This window comes from Jaculus jaculus, chromosome 5, assembly GCF_020740685.1.
Source record: "Jaculus jaculus isolate mJacJac1 chromosome 5, mJacJac1.mat.Y.cur, whole genome shotgun sequence".
Classification (NCBI taxonomy): domain Eukaryota; kingdom Metazoa; phylum Chordata; class Mammalia; order Rodentia; family Dipodidae; genus Jaculus; species Jaculus jaculus.
Window position 1 is genome coordinate 68507822 of NC_059106.1, and position 24265 is coordinate 68532086.

At 52.9% G+C, this 24265-nt stretch overlaps 3 protein-coding genes across 7 annotated transcripts in view; 1 reads left to right on the forward strand and 2 right to left on the reverse strand.

Annotated features, from left to right (window-relative positions):
- Window positions 1-8208, forward strand: part of Col8a2 (collagen type VIII alpha 2 chain) — a 50170-nt gene extending 41962 nt beyond the window's left edge. For both annotated transcript variants that reach the window (XM_045149717.1, XM_004665220.3), the window contains 2 exons: window positions 3569-3777; window positions 4283-8208. In XM_045149717.1, the coding sequence (XP_045005652.1) occupies window positions 3585-3777; window positions 4283-6201 (2112 nt within the window). In that variant the 5' untranslated portion in view covers window positions 3569-3584 and the 3' untranslated portion in view covers window positions 6202-8208. The remainder of the gene's footprint in view (window positions 1-3568; window positions 3778-4282) is intronic.
- A 942-nt stretch (window positions 8209-9150) lies between these two features.
- Window positions 9151-14428, reverse strand: Adprs (ADP-ribosylserine hydrolase). Its single transcript, XM_004665142.3, has 6 exons — window positions 14209-14428; window positions 11637-11733; window positions 11186-11393; window positions 10908-11092; window positions 10551-10651; window positions 9151-10040 (listed from the first exon to the last, which is right to left on the reverse strand). The coding sequence occupies exons 1-6, from the start codon at window positions 14426-14428 to the stop codon at window positions 9748-9750; spliced, it is 1104 nt and encodes a 367-aa protein (XP_004665199.1). The 3' UTR covers window positions 9151-9747.
- Window positions 14429-15283: 855 nt separating this feature from the next.
- On the reverse strand, window positions 15284-20001 carry Tekt2 (tektin 2). Of its 4 annotated transcripts, none has more exons than XM_045150198.1 (10): window positions 19953-20001; window positions 18977-19181; window positions 18770-18895; window positions 18064-18269; window positions 17271-17414; window positions 16656-16770; window positions 16394-16501; window positions 16123-16266; window positions 15719-15798; window positions 15284-15575 (listed from the first exon to the last, which is right to left on the reverse strand). In XM_045150198.1, the coding sequence occupies exons 2-10, from the start codon at window positions 19130-19132 to the stop codon at window positions 15362-15364; spliced, it is 1293 nt and encodes a 430-aa protein (XP_045006133.1). In that variant the 5' UTR covers window positions 19133-19181; window positions 19953-20001; the 3' UTR covers window positions 15284-15361. The 4 variants fall into 4 exon arrangements, with proteins under 4 accessions (XP_045006133.1, XP_004665278.1, XP_045006134.1 ...); XM_004665221.2 differs by lacking the exon at window positions 19953-20001 and adding an exon at window positions 19580-19762; XM_045150199.1 differs by lacking the exons at window positions 16394-16501; window positions 19953-20001 and adding an exon at window positions 19580-19762.
- Between the last annotated feature and the right edge of the window lie 4264 nt (window positions 20002-24265).

Sequence of the window (24265 nt, forward strand, 5' to 3'; positions counted from 1 at the left end):
TTGTCCTCAGGCTGGGGAGATGGCTTAGTGGCACTTGCCTGTGAAACCTAAGGACCCAAGTTTGGCTTCCCAGAACCCATATAAGCCAGACGTACAAGGCAATGCATGTGCACAAGATTGCGCATGTGCACAAGATGGTGCACACATCTAGAATTTTTTTTTCTTTTTTTCGAGGTAGGGTCTCACTCTAGCCCAGGCTGACCTGGAATTCACTATGTAGTCTTCGGGTGGCCTCGAACTCACGGCGATCCTCCTACCTCTGCCTCCCAGGTGCCGGGATTAAAGGTGTGCGCCACCATGCCTGGATGCCACATCTAGAATTTACTGCAGTGGCTAGAGGCCCTGGTGCATCAATTCTGTCTCTCTCATAAATAAAATAAATCAATAAATTAAAAAAATTAGAAAGTAATAAAATAAAGTTTAAAGTTTGTGCTCTGACCTCCTCCACACGTGTTGTGGCACCCCCATGCCCATACTCACACACGCACAAAAGTTTAAAAATGACAACATGGGGATGGTTCACATTGCAAGGAGCTTCTGAGATTTAAAACCATCCTTAGCAAGAGCGATCAGGGAGTTTCAGCACTGGTGATTCCATCACTGCCATCCTGGTCCCCTGGGGACCTGTTTCAGTAACTGGTGGATGCAAGGCCATAAGCGCCTCCTCAGTTAAACTCCAGATAGGGGTGATTCTAGGAACGCATATGCGGCTAATGCGTGGCTGGCTTTCTGCTCTGGGTTAATGTCCCCACTCCTTTTTATTGTGGAATGCTAATCCATTAGACACTGGGCATGGTGTCTGAGATCATAGTCCCAGCTACTCAGGAGGCTGAGGCAGCTGGATTACTGAAACCCAGTAGTTCAGGGCCAGGCTGGGCAACATAAGAGACTATGTCTCTTAATTAAATATATATATTGGGCTGGAGGGATGACTTAGTGGTTAAGGCATTTGCCTGCAAAACCAAAGAACCTAGGTTAGATTCCCCAGGTCCCACGTTAGCCAGATGCACAAGGGGGTGCATGCGTCTGGAGTTCGTTTGCAGTGGCTGGAGGCCCTGTTGCACCCATTCTCTCTCTCCCTCTTTCTCTGTCAGATAAATAAATAAATAAAAATAAAATATTAAAAAATTATTTATGGGGGGAGGGAGATTGGGCAGACAGGCACCCCCACCCTGGCTCTTTTTTATCTGGGTTCTGCGAATCAAGTCCATGGCTACTTGACTGCAATGCAAGCACTGAACTATCTCCATCAATCCACAATGCATTATTTTTTAAAGATGCTTTTTTTAAACTAGGCATGTTTAGTGCATGCCTATAATCCCAGTGTTCAGTAGGCTGAGGCAAGAGGACTGCCACAAATTCAAGGTCAGCCTGGCCTAATATGGGATCCTGTCTCAAAAAAAAAAAAAAATTAAAGGCTGGAGGGATGGCTTAGTAGTTACGGCGCTTGCCTGTGAAGCCTAAGGATCCAGGTTCAATTCCCCAATACCCACATAAGCCAGATGCACAAAGATACAAGACTGCACATGCCCACTAAGTGGCACAGTGTCTGGAGTTGGATTTCAGTGGCTGAGGCCCTGGCGCTGCCAATGCTTTTTGTCTCTCTCACTCTCTCTAACATTACAAAAAAAAGGTGGGCGGCATCTGAGGAAGGACATCTAAGGCTGTGGCTTCCACATGCATGTTCATACACACTCTCTCTCTCACATACAGGAACACGTGCACACACATACACACATAACGCATTGTATGGCTAACACATGACTTGTGCCTCCTGATGTTTGGCTTGTCTCTACTTTGGACCACTGTGGGTAACACTGTGATGAGTATTCACAAACAAGCTTTGTGTGGACGCCTTATCCTGTTTTATAAACAAGGAAGCCACTTGCCTAAGTGCCTTCTGGTGTGTGGAAGACCCAAGCTGGCAGCACCCAGAGCCTGTCTCTCTCCCAGGTTTTGTTCTTCAAGCTTAGGTAAATGCTGTGATCAACACAGGTTGGAACCCACAGGAGTGTGTGGTGAGCCTTCAGAAGGCATAGTAGAGGAAGGGGTGACAGGGCCCTGGGCTGTGAAGGATAGGCACTAGGAAAAACTGACACTGTAGGCAGGCACAGTAGGCACAAAGGTTCCGAAGCGTGAGGCCACCTGGGGCCTGGGAGCTATAAGGAGTGCTGGGTGACCAGGGTTGTGGTGATGGGGCTGGAGATGGGGCACAGTAGACGAGGAAAAGCTTTTGGCTGCTGGCATCAGGGAACTCAGAAGGATGTCCACATGACATGGGTTCACAAGGACATAAGTCAAATGCCAGCTCTGCTGCTTTTATTTAGTTTACCTTTGTTGGTCTTGTTTTTTGAGGTAGCCCAGGCTGACCTGGAATTCACTATGTAGTCTCAGGGTGGCATCGAATTCATGGCAATCCTCCTACCTCTGCCTCCCGAGTGCTGGGAATAAAGGCGTGTGCCACCATGCTAGGCTTAAAAAATATTTCAATTTTTATTTATTTATTTGAAAGAGAGAAAGAGAGAGGGGGAAGAAGAGAAAGAGGCAGATAGCATTGGTGTGCCAGGGCCTCCAGCCATTTCAGATTAACTCCAGATGCTTGTGCCACCATGTGCAGCTGGTTTATGTGGTCCTGGGGAATCAAACCTGGATCCTTTGGTTTTGCAGGCAAACACCCTAACCACTAAGAACTCTCCACAGCCCTTGGGTTTAAAAAAAAATATTTAGTTAATTTATTTATTACAGAGAGACAGAGAAACAACAGCAGATAGAGAAAATGGGCATCCCAGGACCTCTAACCACTGCAAACTCCTGACACATGTACTACCTTGTACATCTGGTTTATGTGAGTTCTGGGGAATTGAATCTGGGTCCTTAGGTTTTGCAGGCAAATGCCTTGATGGGTTAGCCATCAAGCCCCTAGTTTTTTTAGGTAGGGTCTGGTTCTGCCTCCCAAGTGGTGGGATTAAAGGCATGCACTACCATATTCAGTTTACTTTAAAAAAATTTTTATTTGTGAGTCAGGCTTGGTGACACATGTCTGCCTTTAATCCCAGTACTCGGGAGGCAGAGACAGGAGGATCATCTGTGAGTTTGAGGCCAGTCTAAGACTACATAGTGAATTCCAGGTCAGCCTAGGCTAGAAGAGAGACCCTACCTCAAAAAACAACAAAAATTTATTTGTGAACGAGTTAACGAGTGAATAAGTATATGGGTCTTTGAGCTCCAGACTCATGTGCTACTTAATGCATTTGGCTTTACATGGGTGCTGGGGAATTGAACTGAGGCCAGCAGGCTTTGCAAGTAAGCGCCTTTAACCACTGAGCCAGCTCCCCAGCCCTTGAAAGGGTTTATCAAGGGTCAAGCTGGTGTTCTAGAAGATACATCTGGCTGCAGAATGACTGACCTGGGAGATGCTAGCCAGGCAGGTGTGGACAAGGTTTATAGCAGATAGTTCCTGCAGACCTGTGACCTTTGGAAGTTGCTTGTTAATAAGATTTAAATTCTGAGCTGAGCTGAGCTGGCACTGGTGGCTGGCTTGATGACCCTCCTCATTTTCTTCTTGCAGCACTCCCACGGACGCCATGCAGGGAGCTCTGATGCCCCTGTCTTCACTCGTACTGTTGCTGCTGCTGCTGCTGCTGGGGTGTGGGCCGAGGGTATCCTCGGGCGGTGGGGCTGTAGGGGCAGCTGGCTATGCCCCGGTGAAGTACGTGCAGCCCATGCAGAAAGGACCGGTGGGACCACCCTTCCGCGAGGGCAAAGGCCAGTACCTGGGTAAGCCTTTCTTCGTGCATCTTCCCTTCTCCACTTTTCTTCTCAAGGCTCGGGGCCACTCAGCCTTCCAGGGCTTGAAAGACGCTAGCTGACTGGCACAGGTGGTCTTCTGTTGGGGCGGGTGGGAAAGTACAAGGGTTGTCTGGGATAGGTCCCCTTCAACTGCCTCTTAGGCAGGCTGCTGGTGCCACCTCGTGGTCATCTCACCTTCAGGTCATGAAACTGGGTCATGGAAGCGCAAGGGCAAGGCCCCGGCTGGGTAGTTAGGTGCCGGACCTTGGGTGAAGACACCCTGTACCCCCAGGATGGCCAGTGGACAGCCCTGAACTCCTCTGTGAGGCAGGCAGCTCCGGAAGTGGTCTTCATGATCAGATATGGAGCCTTCTTGTCCCCAGCATCCCACGCCCTGCACTGCACTTCCATGGAGGAATGAGTAGGGGGGGTTCCTTGTCCCTGTCCGCGCTGCCCAGGGCCCTGACTGCCCTCTTCTCTTTCTCTCTTTCAGAAATGCCTCTACCGCTGCTGCCAATGGACTTGAAGGGAGAGCCCGGCCCCCCTGGCAAGCCTGGGCCTCGGGGACCCCCTGGTCCTCCTGGCTTCCCAGGAAAACCAGGCACTGGAAAGCCAGGGCTTCATGGGCAGCCTGGTCCTGCTGGCCCCCCTGGCTTCTCCCGGATGGGGAAGGCTGGTCCCCCAGGGCTCCCTGGAAAAGTTGGACCACCGGGGCAGCCAGGGCTTCGGGGGGAGCCAGGGATTCAGGGAGATCAGGGCCTCCGGGGACCCCCAGGACCCCCTGGCCTTCCTGGTCCTTCAGGTATTACTGTCCCTGGAAAGCCAGGTGCCCAGGGGGTGCCAGGGCCTCCAGGATTTCGGGGGGAGCCAGGGCCTCAGGGGGAGCCTGGGCCCCCAGGAGATAGAGGTGTCAAGGGGGACAATGGAGTGGGCCAGCCTGGACTGCCTGGGGCCCCAGGGCAAGGGGGTGCCCCAGGACCCCCAGGACTCCCTGGCCCAGCTGGCTTGGGTAAGCCAGGTTTGGATGGAATTCCTGGGGCCCCTGGAGACAAGGGTGAGTCTGGCCCTCCTGGAGTTCCAGGTGCTAGGGGTGAGCCAGGAGCTGTGGGTCCAAAAGGAGCCCCTGGGGTAGATGGTGTGGGGGTACCAGGGGCAGCAGGGGTTCCGGGGCCACAGGGCCTAGCAGGAGCCAAAGGGGAGCCAGGACCCAGGGGTCCCCCTGGTTTGATAGGCCCTACTGGCTATGGGATGCCAGGACTGCCAGGCCCAAAGGGGGACAGGGGTCCAGCTGGAATCCCAGGGCTCTTGGGGGACAGGGGAGAGCCAGGGGATGATGGAGAGCCAGGAGAACAGGGGCCACAGGGTCTGGGGGGTCCCCCTGGACTTCCTGGGTCTGCAGGACTCCCTGGTAGGCGTGGACCCCCTGGGCTGAAAGGGGAGGCAGGACCTGGGGGTCCGCCAGGAATGCCCGGCATTCGAGGTGACCAAGGGCCTAATGGCCTGGCTGGGAAACCAGGGCTCCCTGGTGAGAGGGGCCTTCCTGGTGCCCATGGGCCCCCTGGACCAACTGGACCCAAGGGTGAGCCGGGTTTCACAGGCCGGCCTGGGGGGCCAGGAGTAGCAGGAGCACTAGGGCAGAAAGGTGACTTAGGACTTCCTGGGCAGCCCGGCCTGAGGGGCCCCTCCGGAATCCCAGGACTCCAGGGTCCAGCCGGTCCTATTGGGCCCCAGGGTCTGCCTGGCTTGAAGGGTGAACCAGGCCTGCCGGGGCTCCCAGGGGAGGGGAAAGTGGGGGAACCTGGTTCTGCTGGACCCACAGGGCCCCCTGGGGTCCCTGGCTCCCCAGGACTCACAGGTCCTCCAGGGCCCCCTGGGCCTCCTGGTCCACCCGGCGCCCCAGGGGCCTTTGATGAAACTGGCATTGCAGGCTTGCACCTGCCTAACGGTGGTGTGGAGGGCGCTGTGTTAGGCAAGGGGGGCAAACCACAGTTTGGGTTGGGCGAGCTGCCGGCCCATGCCACGCCAGCCTTCACAGCCGTGCTCACCTCGCCCTTCCCAGCTTCAGGCATGCCTGTGAGGTTTGACCGGACCCTCTACAACGGCCACAGCGGCTACAACCCAGCCACTGGCATCTTCACCTGCCCTGTGGGTGGCATCTACTACTTTGCTTACCACGTGCATGTCAAGGGCACCAACGTGTGGGTAGCCCTGTACAAGAACAACGTACCAGCCACTTACACCTACGACGAGTACAAGAAGGGCTACCTGGACCAGGCGTCTGGAGGGGCCGTGCTCCAGCTGAGGCCCAACGACCAGGTGTGGGTGCAGATGCCTTCGGACCAGGCCAACGGCCTCTACTCCACTGAGTACATCCACTCTTCCTTTTCAGGGTTCTTGCTCTGCCCCACATAACCCACGGGGGGGCCCTGATGCCCTTGCTTCCTCCTCTTTAGTGGTAGAGCGACCTTTTCAGTTACAGAGACCTCCATTTAAAGAAAACAACCAAAGGCTGAACAGAGGTGGCAGGGCGGCAGTGGCGGCCTTGGCCCCGGGAGACGGAACTGCTTTTCCTCTGTGCGCAGGCGGAGCGTGTTTCTGGAAGGGGCGGCGTTCCTTTCCCACAGACATCTGGGCAGTATGGAGGGCTGAGCCCTGTTCTGGACCTGTCTGGTTTGCAGGCAGCACCCCAGTGTACTCAGTCCACACCCTACCAAGTCCTGGATGCTGCTGCTGGGCGAGATGGTCTTGCATTTGGAGGAATGTGGCATGGGTTTCCTCACTTTGGGCTAGGCCTCTTCCCCAGTGATCTCTGGCATATGAGATGTGGTGCTTTTTTTTTTTTTTTTTGTTCTTTTTGGGGAAAAAGGAGGGGGACTGTGAGGTGGTTAGTATGGACAGCCTGTCAGGAATGCACCCCAAGGTGATGTGGTGTCAGCCCTGTCGTGATGGGGACAGGTTGTGTCGCTGCAGGATCCTGGGAAACGCTAGCTGCAGCTGTGGGGAAGGCGGTCTGTGACGGGCGGGCATGGATGGGGCCAGATGGCAGCTCTTCTGTCTGCCTGCCTTCCTGGCTGCTCAGCCCTAGCCTGAGAGCAGCACGGGGCTCACAGGGACGCCTGCATGGGCTGAAGAATCTGGCAGGTGTGTGCCCAGATCACAGCGGTACCCTCTCTCTTTCACTTGCCGGAGCTAAGCTGGTTTCCTTCTACCATATTGTTAGGGGATCCTTGCCACTTCCAACTCAGTGTCCCCAAGGCAGAGAGCCTATCTGGGCCTTCTTAATGGGGGCACACAAGCTCGGGGATGAAGACTCTTCCCCGCCACACACTTTTTTCCTACATAAGAACTGCGCCGTGGGTGTTTGTGTCTACTAGAGGGTCCTTCCTCTCCACCCTCTGCTTCCAATTTCCTGTGCTGAGCAGGGTAGGGCCCAGGGGGATAAGGCACCGAAAGAAAGGATGCCACTAGGCCCTGCTGGAATGAGCTGGCTCTGGGTGCTTGAGTCGTCCCAGCAGAAAATAGGCTGGCTTCCTTCCCAGCTCCCCCCCCAAGTCAAGCTGGGATTAGGGGCAAGGGTGGTGGACATTCTTGCCTGTGCCAGGACGGCCACTTTCGCAGGGTGTGCAGCCTCCCTCAGCCCTTGCCTTGTCTTCCTTCACTGAACCAAGTGTGAACTGACACCGTTCACAAGTGATCTTGTTACACTGCTCCGATTTGGGCACACTCCGACTGCCCATGCTGAAGGATGGAGGATGACTGGGCCAACCCTCCCCACAGCCCACAACTCCAAAGCTCACTTCAGCTTGCAAAGGGAGGATCTGTCTGTGACACTGTGAGGAAAGGTTTTGGCCGGGGCTCACAGTGTACTTCCTCTGTCACACCCGAGAGACCCAACGAGTCTGAGTATCCCTGCTGGCACCCTTTGCTCAACCTCCTTCCCTGGGTCAATGCCACTAGTTTGATGTTAGGGATGGATTATGATGGGCAGAGACTAATCAGCTCCTAGTGGGAGCCCAGGAAATTGAGATATGGGGTGGGGGGCAAAAGAAGCTGTCTCACAGAGCAGAGCTTCCCACCTCCAAAGTCTCGAGGGAGGGCGGTTGGCATTTCTGAAATGCTTATGGGATCAGAGTCACAGGTGTCACTGACTAGCTTTGATAACCAACGTCAGGTTTTCATGACAACTACAGTTACCAGTGCATTATTTTTGTATTTTGACTAATTTTTTTAAAGAGACTGTTTAAATGTTTTCCACTAGTAATTTCATTTCTAACCTGGTATAGAAGTCTAGTTCTCTGCTTACCATGTGCCCAGTGTCAGATTCGGGGGAAAAATGCACTGGGGAATCAAAGGAGACTTCTCTTTGAAAACACGACAGTATTGACTGTATTGACCTCAATAAAACCTGTTGTGTAAACAGTGCTGGCTGACACTGATGGTGTGTGGGGGCTTCTCTGGAGTGAGCGCAGGGTCCTCAGAGCTACAGTCACCAAGAAGCATTTTAAGAAACCAAAGGAGGGCCATGGCTGGAGCTGGGGAGACGTACCGAACTTCACTGGAACATTCCTGTAAGCTCCCGAGGGTGGTGGAGCATGACAGCTGGCTCAGGGTCCCAAAGGCAAAGTTCACAACATCTGATTCAAGTTATGAATGGAATCGTGACTCTGCTCCTGAGGCTGGGGCTCGAAGTCAGACCCGACACTGAAACCAGGGTGAGGAGTGCTGTCCTGGGCAGAAAGCACCGTGTGCAGCAGCAGCATGCTCATTTGTCCCCGCTCTGGGACAGCAGACCTTAAATAACCCACATCCTGTTGTCTGTCAGCCTAACAGAACCCCATTTTTGGCCAACTGCCCAACTGTCCTGAAGTGAACTGCACTGAGCCTGGAAGGCTGCTCAGAGAACACCTCGTGCTTTGCAGGAAGGTGTCTTTTTGGTGATGCTTTCTTTCTAACAGATGTGGTGCAAAACCTCATTGCAGGGCCCAGGACACAAAAGCAGGCACAGCCCTCAGTCTATGTAGGATGACACCCTACTCCCATCAGTGGGTGCTCTGGTCCCTTCTTCAGTCTCCATTCCAGGCTCAGCTGGGGCTGGATCCAACTTGGGGAGGTGAGAACAAGCTGGCTGGTACCTGTGCACTATCTCAGGTAAAGCATGTGGCCAGCTGCTCGGGCCACTCTGCATGACCTCCAAGCAGGAAAAGCCAATGGCCAACTCTTCCTGGCTGGAAGAGGTGAGACTACCTGACAACACAGGTGTCGTCACCCTAGGGTCCCAGCTCCTAGAGGAGCACAGCCCAGACAGGGGCAGTAGGCTTGGGAAGGTCAAACCACCGGCAGAGAAATGGGAAACACTGGGACTTATCAAAAACCATTTATTGTTATAACTTTGCTAGAAGCCACCAAGCCCCGTGGCAGCTAAGGGCCAGGTGTGGACCTACATTGGCTGGATGCGGGTGCCTGTCCCCATCCAGAGCCTGCTGCTGGGGACCCTGCCCAGTCAAGGACAGTCTGTCTGCCAAATCAGCTAACTTTTAACCAGGAGAAATGATGTCCCTGGTGGGCCATGTCCACCTTCCCAAGGCCAGCTCCTAAATAAGGAGGTAGCACACCCTTTAAGCTCAGGTAGGAGGATCACTGAGTTTGAGGCCAGCCTATAACCAGACTGAGTTCCAGGTCGGCTTGGGTGAGAGACCCTACCTCAGGGGGAAAAAGAGACCGCCACAAGTACCCTTCCAAAATAAAACTGCCATGGTCCCTCATGAAGTGCCACAAGACCCTGCCTCAACCCAGAGCTCCAGCCGCAAAGTGGTATCAGTCTCTCCCTGGCTGTTCCCTGAGACTCTAGCCCCAGGGCACCCTCAGCCTGCCCTGCAGGAACATGGAGGCAAAGGAGCCAGCTCAAGGGAACTCTAGGGCTCCAATCTGGGCTGTCCTTGGTTCTGACAGCTGTGGCCCTCACAGACTCTTCTGGAAGACTCGATGCAGGCTCTGGGCTAAGACGTCTGTCTCCTCATAGCCCTCACAGCTTTGCTGCCAGCTCTCTGGCACCTGCTCCATCCCATAGTAAGCACCAGCAATGGCCCCGGCCATGGTGGCTATGGTGTCTGTGTCCCCACCAAGCGAGATGGAATAAATGAGAGTCCTCTGAAGGCTGTTGAAGGCAGAGGGGATCTCGGGGTCGGGCTCCATGCAGCGCAGGAAGCAGTAGATGGCGGTGGGCACAGATTCAAAGGCAGCAATGCCATTCCCTGCAGGCAATAGGGACATATGAACTCAGCCTGTCCCCCAGCAAGGGATTCCTGACACTTGACGAGAGCGGGTGCCCCCAGGTTCACTTAGGACTGTGGTTAAGATAACAGGACCTAGGGCAAGACTACCTGGGATTGACTCTCGCCTCAACCAGACTGCTGGTGGCTGGGCAAGGTCCCAATCACAGGACTCCTGTCCTGGGCTCTGACGCTGTGGAGCTGAAGGTATTCACTCTTCCAAGGCTGCTGAGAGGGCGGGGGAAGTCACATCTGTGAAGCGTCTCACATAGTGCTGAGGGCACAGTGACAGCACCAGGTAACTGGCACACCAACCGTACAAATGGCAACCAGTTGGTAAAGCTGCCATTTCTTGGGACACACTTCAGTCTATAAGGCTGAAGAAACTGCTCACAATCTTGCCAGGGGCTCTACAGAGAAGAGCTCTGGCTGTCCCAGCAGCCATTCCTGTCCTGAGGACAGTGGGGGAACATATCAGTAAGGTCTACCCACCTAGTTCGGACACCACCTCCTCTCGGCTCACTGAGTCCTGGTCCAGCAGCTCCCCAACTTTCTTCAGCCGGCTGGAGTATGGCCGCTCCTCCATACCCAACCTAAGGGTTCAAGGGGAGATTTCAGGGAGGTCAGGGCCAGCAGGGGGAGACAGGGGTAGGTGTCACACCCCCAGCTGCTATGCCCCAACAGGATTTGGGAAGCAGGTTGTTAGTTCTCTAGGACCCAGAGGCAAAGGAGTCTGCCTCATGGAGAAGGTCTGCAGAGGAGGCAAGGGGGGGGGGCTGCTTTATAGCAGTGCCGGGCACCCCCATCCCTGACCCTGTACACACTGCCCCATCTCCAGCCCATACTCACTCCTTGGCATCCAGGATAGACTGGGCATCCCCCTCTACCTCCTCCATGTGGCCCAGGAGCTGTTGCAGGAAGTGCTCGCTGGAGGACTCACCCTGCAGAGCCAAGTGCACTGCCAGGGCCTGCAGGATGGCACCATTATAACCCAGGGAGGATGCGTGGGTCAGCTGGGCTGATAGCCGAGCAAACTGTGGAGAGGAGAGCTGCTGTCAGGTTGCTGTAGGCAAGGGTACGTGTGTGGCGGGGGGAGGGGGGGAGGTTTGGCACCAGCCTATCAGTACCTTCTGTACATCCTGGATGCTGTTATAGGCCAATGAGATGCCTGCTACCCGCATGGCACCCCCATTGCCGTAGGAGCCCTTTCCATTGAACTGGGCCCGGGCTGGCTCGTAGACGTCACGGCACTTGGGATTCAGGAGCTTCTTGAAGACGGTGATGACTCCAGCCCCATAGCCTCTGTCAGGGTCCTTCTTGTACTCCTGGGCAAACCTGGAGCAGAGAGGGAGGCAGAATGGGGCTTTCAATGGTGCCTCTCCAGGCTGGGGGAAGGGCTGCTGAGCTAGGAGAGGAGGCCTTGGGCCCTAGGGTGCCAACAGTGTTAGTTTAGCTCGAGAAGCTACGCCAGCCCAAGAAAGGGTCCTGTTGAGGGTCAGGGTCCTGGCGCATGGACATCATTTTCCCAGGGCGTGCAGGGACCCCGCTTGCTTGGCCTCACACCAGGATCATCCTCACCTGTGAGCCATGTCCACCTCGTCGAAGGCCTCCTTAGCCAGCAGGGACTGCACCAGAGTCCTCGCCATGGCAGTGTCATCTGTGTAGTACAGTGCTTCTGCTGGGGGAGAACGGGGGTGAGAGCGAGCTGCAGGGCTAGGGTGGAGCTCTCACCCATTCTTCTTAGAGGCACAACATCTGGCATTTACCACATATCAGCCTCCAGCCCCTCCGTTCCTGTAGTCTAGAAGTCTCTAGACTTCAGCCTTGGGATTTTCAGCACTTCTGTTACAAGCTAGGCATGACAAATTGGTGATTTGTGAAGGAAAACCTTCCACTCTCTTCTGGCTGCCACTGCTCCATCTCCATATGGCCTGCTTGGGCCACAGGCAAAGCCTCTCTAATGTCCCACAAGCCCCTATTCCAGTAACCTATACGCATGGTCAGAAGTTCCCAAGTAGAATATTGCTTTCTTTCTTTCGTTTTGCTCAAAACGGCTCTCAGCCCAGCTGACCCACGCTACTAAGCCTGCCAGGAACGAGGACCTGGCCTCACTTGCGAGGAGACAGTTACAAGGAATAGAGTAGACTCCCTAGTTAGCCTCTCCTTGAATAGCTGGTCCGCTCCCTCTGTGTAACACAAACTCCATTTTCTTTCCCCTTCCTCTTGGGTGACCCTTTCGTCCTACTTCGTATCCACAGATGCACTCTGAGGGGGAATCTCTCTCCTAGTCCAAGGTGAAGGCTATCCCACCCAGTTCATTTTCAGTGGGGGAGGGAGCACCTGATCTTCCTTTGTCCTTTTCTCCTGCAACCAAACTTGGGGGTGAGGGGAACAGCATCTATTCTCTGCTTGCCCACTGTGCCATGCTCTGCCTCAGGGAACCACTTCTTCATTCCCAGCCCACGCTGACTCAGCATGGAGCTGACACCACCTTTTGCCTAATTCATTAGATAGACAACACTTGTCATCCACCCCTCATCATCCTTCTCCCATAACCTGACTCTTACTTAGGGCTGCACCTAGAACCTGAGCCAGGCGCAGTGACACTCAAATTGGGACTTAACGTTGGGACTGGAGCAAGAATTTCTCTGCTGGCAGCCAGCAGGTGGTAAGGGGCTGGCAGAGTGGAGCAGCCCCCCAAAAGTAGAAAGGAACTGAACTGTGAGGAGATGGGTTGGACCACTGCATTCAGCATTGCTTGCAGCCAAACCTACCTCTAGACTTCTCAGTCACGTCAGCCCTTTTGCTTAGGGCATCTTAAGGTGGGTTTTATACATCCAAGCACCACTCAGCCTAAAATGTGCCCTTTCTTCATCTTATCAAAGCAAAATGAAATGAAAACTCATCTCTGGGCTGGAGAGATGGCTTAGCAGTTAAGGCACCTGCCTGCAAAGCCTAAGGACCCATGTTCAACTCTCCAGGTCCCACATAAGCCAGGCGCTCACAAGGTGATGCAAGTGCAAGGTGGCACACACATATGGAGTTCAATCACAATGGATGGAGGCCCTGGTGTGCCAGTTCTCTCTAATTAAAAAAAAAAAAAAAAAAAAGGCTAATCTGCTGAGCTTGCTTCAAAAACGAAAAACAAAAACCTCATCTCTCCACCTTGTCTTTTTGCTTCTACTACAGCTCATCTCACTGTTTTATGCCCCCCTCCTTTTTTTTTTTTCCAAGGAAGGGTCTCACTCTAGCTCAGGCTGACCTGGAATTCACTATGCTGTCTCAGATTGGCCTCGAATTCACAACGATCCTCCTACCTCTGCTTCCTGAGCGCTAGGATTAAAGGTGTGCGCCACCACGCCCGGCTTTATGTCCTTTTATGCCCTTTTCTTCCCTTTATGGCCATCTTCTGTTTCCACCTCAACCCACTCCACCCGCTTTTCTGGGTCCAAACTTCCTGCACTTTGCTCTAGCACACCAGTGACCAGCGTCTTAACCCTGAAATGCTTTCCTCAGAGCTTGCTACTGGCCCCTTCTTCTCCTAGCAAAAGCTTTTATTTTCCTCCCTGGCTTCATGCTTCTTCTCTAACTGCACCTTACACATGGGAGTCCTCAAAGGATCTGACGATGGCTTCCTTTCACTATTCTACATGCTGCCCAAGAACAATTACATCCTCCGCTGACACGTGATGGCAAGCTGCCTACACGAGCGAGGTGGGGGATGCTTTTATAGGCCAGGTCAGCACCTGCAAACATCCGGGCCCAGCCAGGAGGTGGGGTAAGAGAAGCCCGGCCTAGGCGGAACTGGATATGCGGACTCCCGGCTCTCCGCAAAAGTTTTAGGTGTGCGGGTGTGTGTGTGGGGGGGGGTGAGGGTGGGATGGAGTCAGCTCTGCTCTCTGACCGCGGGCTGACCTCGGTGAGGTCGAAGGGGCTGCAAGGGCCTTACACACCGGGCATCACACGCCGGGCCCGGCGCGCATGCCAGAGCCGGAGCGAGATGCGGACGGGCCGGAGGGAGCTGGGCACGCGGGTCCCCGGTGAGTGCGGACGTCGGGTGGCCCTCCGCCCCGGCGGCAGCTCGGCTCCCACGGTGCACAGCCCCGTGCACGGCCCGGAGAAGCGGCCCGCCCCGCCCGGCCCCGCCCACCTGTCCGCGCGCTGCCCGGCGTGCCGGCCTCCGGCTCCAGGCTCTGGACGTGACGCAGGACTGACGTCAGGCTGACGGTGTCGTGCGCCTCGTAGACGGCTCCCACGCAGTCCCCCAGCAGCGCGCCGGTCAGACAGCCTCGAAAGCGCGAGAGCGAGCGGGCCGCCCCAGCGCCGCCGCCGCCGCCGCCCGCCGCCGTCATCGCCGCCGCTGCCGCCATCCGCGCGCAGGTCACTCGCCACTTCCGCCGCCGCCGCCGCCGCCGCGCTCCCCTCGGCGCGGTCCCACAGCGCCCCCCTGTGGCCTGGAGCCTGCGCGCTGCTTCCCAGCCCACAGCGCCCCCCAGCGGTGTGGAGTCTCGGCGCCGCGCAGTGCGCGCCCGGCTTGCTTTTGCGCTCCCTACCTCCCCACTTGTAAATAATGTCATCAACCAAGCGAGATGGACCCTTAAATGGGTTCCTCCAGGATCCTTTGAGTCAGACCTGAGCAAGATCGTGATGTCACCCCAAGCTACTATCATCCCCCGCGGGAGAGCCACCCTGCCTCTGCACCCACATCTGCCTCTCTGAGGCAGCCTCTTTTCCTTTCCTTTCCTTTCCCCTTTCCCCTTCCCCTTTCCCTCTTTCCCTCTTTCCTTTTCCTTTTCCTTTCTTTCTTCCTCTCTCTCTTTCTTTCTTTAGGTAGAGTTGCCTCTAAGCGGAGCTAACCTGGAACTCAACTCTAGTCCAGACTGGCCTAGAACACGTTGCATTCCTCCTACTTCAGCCTGCCAAGTGCTGGGATTAAAGGCCTGCAACTAAACTGGGTGCACGCCTTTAATCCCAGCACTCAGAAGGCAGAGGTAGGAGGATCGCCGTGAGTTCGAGGTCACCCTGAGACTCCATAGTGAATTCCAGGTCAGCCTGGGCCAGAGACCCTACTTCAAAAAACCAAAAATAAAAAGGTCTGAACTGTCACTCCTGGCCAGCCTTAGCTCTTGACCTGTCTCAGGTCTAGGCCACCCCATCCCCTAAGCTGAGTCTCATTCCCCTGTAGGTCACCCTCAGAGGTAGCAGAGAAGAGTCTGGCCTAAGAATTTCATCTTTATTAGGTTCACTGCTCCCTCCCCATTTCCTACCCATTTTTCTTTTCCTCCTCTCTCAGTCACCCAAAACTAGGCCAGCTCCAGCTGGCAGGATTTGAGTGGGCTCAGCGTGCGGTTTGTGGTCCGGGTGAAGGTGTCCACCTCAGGCACGAACTTCTCTGCCGGCAAAGTTAGCTTGCGTCGTGTGTCCATGCACTTGGTGTCTAGCAGCATGGAGTTGGTCTTGCAGGCAATATCAGCCTGCAGCCGGGCCAGATGCTTGTACAGGGCATCCAGCGCATCCCTGCACAGGAAGGGTGTCAACCCATGGCCCTGCCTGAGGCTGAGAGGGGCAGGTACACTCACCAGCCACAGGGGCCAGGAGACCAAGACCCCCTCATGAGTGTCCCCTGTCTTCCACCCCTCCTGCCCACTCCCTCAACCTACTGGGCTTGGGCCAGTTTCTGCTTCAGGACAGTGATGGTCGCCTCTAACTGGTGGACCTCATCTGTGAGGCCATACTGTGCCTGGAGGCAGAAGGACAGGTTGGGAGTTCCAGTTCAGCCACATTGCCCACTAGCTGGTCTGAGGGCTAACCCCAGGCCAGCACACTTGCTCAACCAAGAACATGTGGTAGGACAACCTAAAGAATCCTTAAAAGCCAAGCTGAGTGTGGTGGTGCACGTCTTTAATCCCAGTACTCTGGAGACAGAGGTAGGAGGATGGCAGTGAGTTCAAGGACAGCCTGAGACTCCATAGTGAACTCCAGATCATCCTGGGCTAGAGTGAGACCCCAGCGTGAAAAACAAAAACAAACAAAAAAGCCTATGTTCCACTGGAGAGCTTCGTACCTGGTCCTGACATAGTTCCGCGTTGGGCCGGTACGTTCTGGACTCCAGCCGGGTATGTGCCAGCTTCAGGTTCATCAACTTTCTGTGCAGATCCTCCTCCAGGCGCCGGATGTCCTCCTGCATCTCTGCGATCTCCTCCAAGGTCTGAAGGAGACAGAGTGGACCGATCTCAACCAAAGGAACCCACACTGGGGGCACCCATCCTGACTTCCGGGCCGGGTATCTGGTGCTTTGCCTCATGGACGGAAGTGAGGCCAGGAACAAGACTCACATTTTTCTCTTGCCACTTGAGCTCGCTATAAGCATTCTCCATCTCCCTCAGGCGCTTCCTAAAGGCAAATTCTGTTGCAACCCTCTGGGCCTCAAGCTGATTGTTGGTCTGCAGGGCAGGAGTGGGCCAGGCAAGGGGAGAGTATAAGCTCATGACCTTGTGAGGCTGCTGCTCAAGTGGGGAGGGAGGTGTGCCACATGGTCAAAGGGAAAGGAAAGCTATGAAGGCAAGTGCATACTTGCAACGTCTTGGGCTCGCTCACCTGAGCAATAGTTAGGGTGATGGCCTCCCTCAGCTCGATGGCTGCTTTCATCTCGGCCTCGGCGTGGCTCTTGTTGTACTGACTTATCTCATCCCACTGTTGCAGTGTGGTGGAGCTGTGGGGACAGGAAATAATGGGGTGACAAGGTATGGCCTCTGAGGAATGCAGAGACTGCTTGAAGCACTCTTGTTTTTTTATTTTTATTTTTTTGTTGTTTTGTTTTGTTTCTGTTTTGTTTTTTCGAGGTAGGGTATCACTCTGGTCCAGGCTGACCTGGAAGTATCTCTGTAGTCTCAGGGTGGCCTTGAACTCATGGCGATCCTCCTACCTCTGCCTCCCGAGTGCTGGGATTAAAGGCGTGTGCCACCATGCCTGGCTCACTCTTTCTTAATTAATTAATTTATTTGAGAAAGGAAGAAAGAGGCTGATAGAGAAGGAGAATGAGAATGGGCACTCCAGGGCCTCTAGCCACTGCAAACTAACTGCAGACACGTGCGCCCCCTTGTGCATCTGGTTTTATGTGGGTCCTGGGGAATCAAACCTGGGTCCTTTGGTTTTGTAGGCAAGTGCCTTAACTGCTAAGCCATCTCTCTGGCCCTGAAACACTCTTCTTACCCATTGGGGACACGTGTGGGGTTGACTTTCAGGGAGATGTTTGGGGAATTGAGGTTGAGTGAGAGACAGCCACGGTCGATCTCTAGTGTCTCCATTTTGCCTCGGTGGTCTGTGTTGAGCTGCTGTCTGACTTCCTGCAGGAGGCTGTGGGGAGAAGAAAGCTGGATCAGGAGCCATCCCTCAGGTTCTGGGATGCAGCCTCTGGACTTCAGGGGCACTGAGGGGTGGGGAGGCGAGGGTGACTCTTGCCAGCAAAAGGCTGTACAGATGTTGCTGCACCCGAGACAAAGAGCAGAGCTGCACGCGTGTGTGACAGACAAAAGTATCCTACCCAAGTGCCCACATACACCTCTGGGCACAGATACGTAGCCTTGCGGAGGTGCACATTATAAGGGATGTATGTGCTTCCAACTGAGTTCCAAAGGCTGCCTAGAGCAGGGTCCTCTCAAATAAAAAAAGGGGCGGGGGAGAAAAGAGGGTTGAGGTGGGCATGGTGGTTCACACCTATAATACCAGCACTTGGGATCAGTGTGAGTTCAAGCCCAGCCTTGGCTACAGGGTGAGTGCCAGGGCAGAGTAAGGCCATGCCTCAAAAAAATAAAATTGAAAAACAGAACGAAAAAGAAGCCTTTTACGACCGAGTCCAGACAGTTTAGAGTGTCTCTAGTGATTAGTGGTGTCTGGCAGGAGTCAGGAGGTACAAAAGGTAGTGTGAGGGCCAGTTACTCATTACCCACAAAACCCGTGATGCCCCCAGTGCGTGTGAATATACTCAGGAGCATTTCTGCCTCACCAGAGTTGCTCAAAGGCCTGGCTGATCTTCTGTTGCAAGGCCTTCCTGGTGGCCTCAATGACCTCCACCTCCTTATGCAGCTCTTCTTCCACAGGGTCCTTCACCACGTCAATGTCTCGCCGGCTATCCCGCAGGGTCAGGCACTCAATGGCCACATCCAGAGGCAGGTTCTTGGCCTGCAGGTTTTGCTCTGCGGATTCCTTCATCTAGAAAAGAGGGTTGATGGGATGGAGAGGTGGCTTAGTGGTTAAGGGAACTGGCTTGTGAAGCGTGACAGCCTGGGTTCAATTCCTCAGCACCCATGTAAAGTCAGACACACAAAATAGTGCATAGCACTGAGACTTTGCGGAGGCTGCAGGCCCTGATGTGCCCGTTCTCTCCCTCCCCCTCCTCCTCCCTCTGATTGCAAAGAAATAAATAAAAATATTTAAATATTTTTTAAAAAGCAGGGGGCTAGAGAAATGTCCTAGTGGCTAAAGGCACTTGATAGCAAAGCCTTATGACCTGGGTTCGATTCCTCAGTACCCACATAAAGTCAGATGCACAAAGTGGCACAGACATCTGGAGTGCCCATTCCCTCTCTCAGTCTCTCCCATTTTCTCTGCTTGCAAATAAACAAATAAGCAAACACACACACATATTTAAAGCAGGGCAGGAGGGGAGGCCTTTGCAGCAGAGCATGCTAACACCCAGCCCGCTTCCGTGCCTGAGTCAGGTTGTCAATCTCAGCATCTAAGTCCGTCAGACACTTGTCCAGCATCTCCTTCCACCGGTTGACAGTGTCAACCCTGTCCGACAGGCGAGTCCTGTTGTCGTGTTCATCCCAAATGGTCTGAAAGAGACAGAACCAAATAAAGTGGATGTCTGGTTGGGAAACTTCCTCGGCTCGCCCAGATGAGCTCTGGCCCCCAACCTGGTTGTTGGTCTCATTGCGGAGGACCCGGGCCTCCTGGCGGATCTGATGGGATGCATCTCGCTGCCTCTCCGCATTGGTGGACAACAGGTAGCTGTTGGTGTGCCAGTCAGGCAGCCGGAAGCGCTGACTCGGCTTGAAGCTCAGTGTGGTCATGGCCCAGAACCGAAGGGTCGGAAACTTCTAGGTCCGCTCAGGGCACCACCTGCAGAAGGAAAGCCAAATGCAGGAGACCCCATTCATTCAGTGGAAGGTCTCCTGACCCAAATACCTCCCAAGGGGTTAAACCTTGGAAGCCTGTAAGTTCAGGGGCGGGTGAAGAGGAGAATGGGCTGGAGAGATGGCTCAGCAGCTAATGCGCTTGCCTGCAAAGTCTAACGACCTGAGTTTGACTCCCCAGTACCCACTTAAAGCCAGATGCACAAAGTGGCACATGCATCTGGGGTTCGTTTGCAGCGGCTGGAGACCCTGGCGCACCCATTCTCTGTGTCTCTCTTTTATCGCTCTCTACTTGCAAATGAATAAATAAAAATAAAAAGAAAAAGAAGAGCACGGAGTCACTATGTGTGTCTGGGGAGGAGGGTGTCAGGGGGTGCCAAATACCTAGTGAGGAGTGTTGATGGTAGAAAAAAAAAGGCCCTTATTCTAGTTTCCACTCCTACTTCCATCAACCACTCCAGTTAGTAGAGCTTTCTTTTCCTTCTTCCCCAGGCTGTGGGCCGGGCTGTTGGAGATTCTAGTTTCCTGTCCAAGCCCTATGGCTAGGCTGGTGCACCCGTGGCTGGCACCAGGCAGCTGGGTGTGGAGGGCGCCAGGACGGAAGGAGGAGGGGCAGCCTTGGGCAAGGGGCCCGGCTGGGAGGAGCTGGGGTCGGTGTCCAGTGCCCAGCAGGACGCCTCCTCTGCGCAGGCTCCTCCTCCTTTGGGGTGTTATTCAATGCTCCCGCAGGGTGCGGGGTCCCACCACGGGCTCTCACCTCCTCTCCTGGCTCGCCCTTCTCCGAACTCTTGTTGTTTGGCGCTCGGGTTACCAGGCAACCGCCCCCTCCCCTCCCGCTGCGTCACCTGAGTCCAGCTGGGCTTGGCAACCGCAGAACCAGGGCGGGGGTGGGCGGGGGTGGGCGGGGGTGGGGGGGAAATGGCTCAGGATTTACAAACTGAATGCTTAAATTTTGATCAATGTTATACTTCCAGAAAATACAAAGTATGAACAGTACAGACTCACTCCCTTCAAGGTCGGCTTCTAGAAATGAACAGGTATTTAACTCCTTTTTTTTTTTTTTTTTTTCTTTTTCGAGGTAGGGTTTCACTGGAGCTCAGAGCTGACCTGGAATTCACTATGGAGTCTCAGGGTGGTATCGAACTCATGGTGATCCTCCTACCTCTCCTCCCGAGTGCTGGGATTAAAGGCGTGCGCCACCACGCCCGGCTTAACGAGACGTTTTTATGTTACATAAAATGGAGGCAGAGGTAGGAGGATTGCCATGAGTTCAAGGCCACCCTGAGATGACAGAGTTAATTCCAGGTCAGCCTGGACCAGAGTGAGACCCTACCTCGAAAAACAAAACAAAAAAAAAAAACACACACACACACACACACAAAAAAACAAAAACAAAAACAAAAAAACGTTTCGTGGGCTGGAGTGATGGCTCAATGGTTAGGGTGCTTGCCTGTAAAGGACTGGACTTAAAGCCGGATGCACAAGGTGGTGCACGCACAAGGTTTTATCAGAGGTCAGCCCCCTAACTTCTGGGTTGGAGTAAGAAGAAACGAGTGATAGGAATAAGTGATAGGCTGGAAACGGGGCTCATTGTGAAAGTGCTCACCTAACCTTTTAAGGTCCTGGGGTTCAAAACCCAGCATCACTCTAAAAATAGACACAGCTGGCTGTGGTGGCTCACGTCTTTAATCCCAGCACTAGGGAGGCAGAGGTAGGAGAACTGATGTGAGTTCGAAGTCACCCTGAGACTGCGTATTGAATTTCAGGTCAGCCTGGACTAGAGTGAGACCCTACCTTTAACACCCCCCAAACGAACAAAAATAAACAAACAAACAAATAAAATAGGAAAAGTACCATGTTTTACTATTTTGTATTAGAGAACCCCTCCCCCAAGAAGGGACTGCTGTGTAACTTGATTCTTCCCAGGGAGCTCAGCTCGTGTGGTGTGTAAACATGTTAAAGGTTTTCGGGCTTTGGCAAGCTCTTGGCACACCCTAGTGTGTTCAGCAGCAGTTTTTGCTACGGTGAATTAGGATGAAAGCCCCGAGGTCTTTTGAATGCTCCAAATGATGTCAGTCCCTGAAATTCTTCCACTTTTCTGCTGAAAGGAAATTGACAACAGATGGTATTTATCATTTGAAAGAAAAGGACAGCTCCTTGAGCAACTGGCTGAACGGGTAGCCAGACCCAACAAAGATCAATATTGGCCTACAAATTGTCATGGTCTATTTAAGGCAAGTGCCTTAACCGCTGAGCCATCTCTCCAGCCATTCATGGTCTATTAAGTCAGGCTTATTTTGGGCTCTCTTTGGTGGACTTGTGTACTGAAATGGAATAGAAAATTTGTTTTAGCAAAACTTTATGAGCAGCTTTTGTTCATTTGTTTGTTTTAGCTTGTTGTGGGGGGGGGGGGAATCCTTAAGACTGAGATCTCCATTCAAAGAGTTCAGACAAGACAGAGTGTAGTGTAGAAAACGGGCAGGATTCATTGAAGAGTTGAGCAGAGCACACTTTCGGAGAGGGGAAGGGGAGGACAGTGGATAGTGGCTAAAAAGACTACTGTGCGAACTAAGCAGACTTTATGCTATCCCTTTTGTCTATTTACCTGTATGTTCGTATGTGTGTGTGTGCATGTATGGGCATGGGTGCACTAGGGTCTCTTGCAAATGTCTATCCAGCTTTATGTGGGTGTCTGGGGCCTTAAACTCAGGCTGACAGACTTTGTAAGCAAGTGCCTTCAACCACCGGACACCACTCCCCCAGCCCCTGTACTGTTTCTAAAGTCTCTGGAGCCAGCAGCTTTTCCTGAGCGACTCTGTCTTGTCTAGGTGATCAACGGGGCAGTCTGGATTGACTGTTCTGGAGGGGACAATGCTATGTCTTTGTTCTTTGTCATAAAGCCTCCTGCTAGAGAGCAATCGTGACCAGGTTTTAGGTCATTAATGATCTTTGACTTGGGGGGAGTTCTAGATGTCAAGCCTCCCTTCAGGGCCAGAGGTGTTACTTAGGTCCCATTGTCATGCCAGTAATTAGAATTCAGCCCTTGGTTTCAAAGCTGTTGACTTTGCAGGTTGGGGGAAGAGTCCAGCCTCAGATTTGAGGCTAGGGATGTAACTCAGATGTTAGTGTGCTAGCTTAGTGTGGCACACAATTTATAATCTCAGTACTTGGGGTGCAGAAACAGGAGGATCAGAAGTTCAAGGTCATCCTCAGCTACATAAGGAGTTTGAGGCTACATGAGACCTTGTCTCAAAAAAAAAAAAAAAAAAGATTCTTGGTTGCCCACCAGAACTAGATGGTAAGACCCTCTTGTTCATGCACCACATGCCTGGGCTGCAGGTCACTGAGAAAGCTAGCTGGAGCTGAGCTGGAAGCTTCCTCCCTGTTGACTAGCTGTCAGGATGCTGGAAAGAGCTATGCAGCCTGTTGAAGTAGAAAAGTCATCAGTGAGGTTGGAGAGATGGCTTAGTGGTTAAGCGCTTGCCTGTGAAGCCTAAGGACCCTGGTTCAAGGCTTGATTCCCCAGGACCCACGTTAGCCAGATGCACAAGAGGGCGCACATGTCTGGAGTTCGTTTGCAATGGCTGGAGACCATGGTCTGCTCATTCTCTCTCTCTGCCTCTTTCTCTGTCTGTTACTTTCAAATAAATAAATAAATAAAAAATAAACAAAAAAATTAAAAAATGTTCATTAAAAAAAGTCATCAATGATCTTAACAGCAGTGGACACTACAAGCTTGAGAAATGACTCATCAGTTAGTCACTTGCTTGCAAAACCTGATGGCCCAGGTTTGATTCCCCAGTACCTATGTAAAGCCAGATACACAAAGTGGTCCATGCATCTGGAGTACTTTTGCAGTGGCAGGAGGCCCTGGCATGCCCATTCTCATTCTCTCTGTCCTCACAAATAAATGAAAATAAAATACAAAGGAAAACTCAATACATTAAATAGACAAGAGAAGAGAGGGAGGGGGAGGGAGGGCCTGAAGCATGCGATGGGATCTCAGTCAGCACCATTAGTCACATGCTTTCACCTGTACCTGATGCAAAGATGAACACTGACTGTGGAACACAGTTCCTTGTTTGCAAGGATTAGAGCTAAAAAGCAGGGAAAAGGAGATTCAACAAAGGAAAAAGTATTCAAAATGAAAGCAAGAGGTAAAGAAACCTCCTAATGAGAGAGTTCACTCAGGCATCGAGAACCAGGCAGTAAGTGCTCTGTGCCACCTTGGGGTATCACCCTGGGACAAGCTGGTGAAAAGAATATTGTCATTTACTGAGGGCTCCTCTTCTCTCTCTTCCTAGCATGGGAAGCTGCCTACCTCCTATGGTCCCTTGTTAGCTATGCACCTTTATAGACCTAACACTCAGGAATTGGATGCAGGAGGATCAGAAGTTCAAGGTTTGCCTTGGCGACATATGATTTTGAGGCCAACTTGCACTACATGAGACACCATCTCAAACAAACAAGATTGCTTGACCATCTCTATGTATTGTGACTTTTATGTGTGTGTGATTCTGGTGATCAAACTCAAGGCCTCAAACATGGTGAACAAGTGCTCTACCATTGAGCAAGAGTCCCAGCCCTTCCAATTTATTTTTTAAAACTTTTTTATTGACAACCTCCACGCATATGTCATAACCTCCTCCTACCACCCTCTTTTCCCCCTCCCAGGCCCCTTCTTTCCAAATAGTATCTCTTCTATTTTGATGTCATCACTTCCCCTCTATTATACAGGTCTTATGTAGGTCGTGCCAGCCACTGTGAGCTCACGAATACCACAGCTCTTCTGTATCCGGAAGACACTATTGTAAGCACTCCTCTCCATCTTTTGGCTCTTTCAATCTTTCTGCAATGGTTCCTGAGCCTTGGAGGGTGTGATAAATATGTCTCACTTAGTGATGAATATATCACTGTCATTTCTTCTCAGCACACTGATAAGTTTTGAGTCACCCCAATGCTTGCCACCATCTGAAAAAGAGACATTTCTCTAACCAAAAGTGAGAGTAGCATTAATACATGGACATAAACATAAATATTTAGAGGGCAGTTTGGTGGCATATAACACCC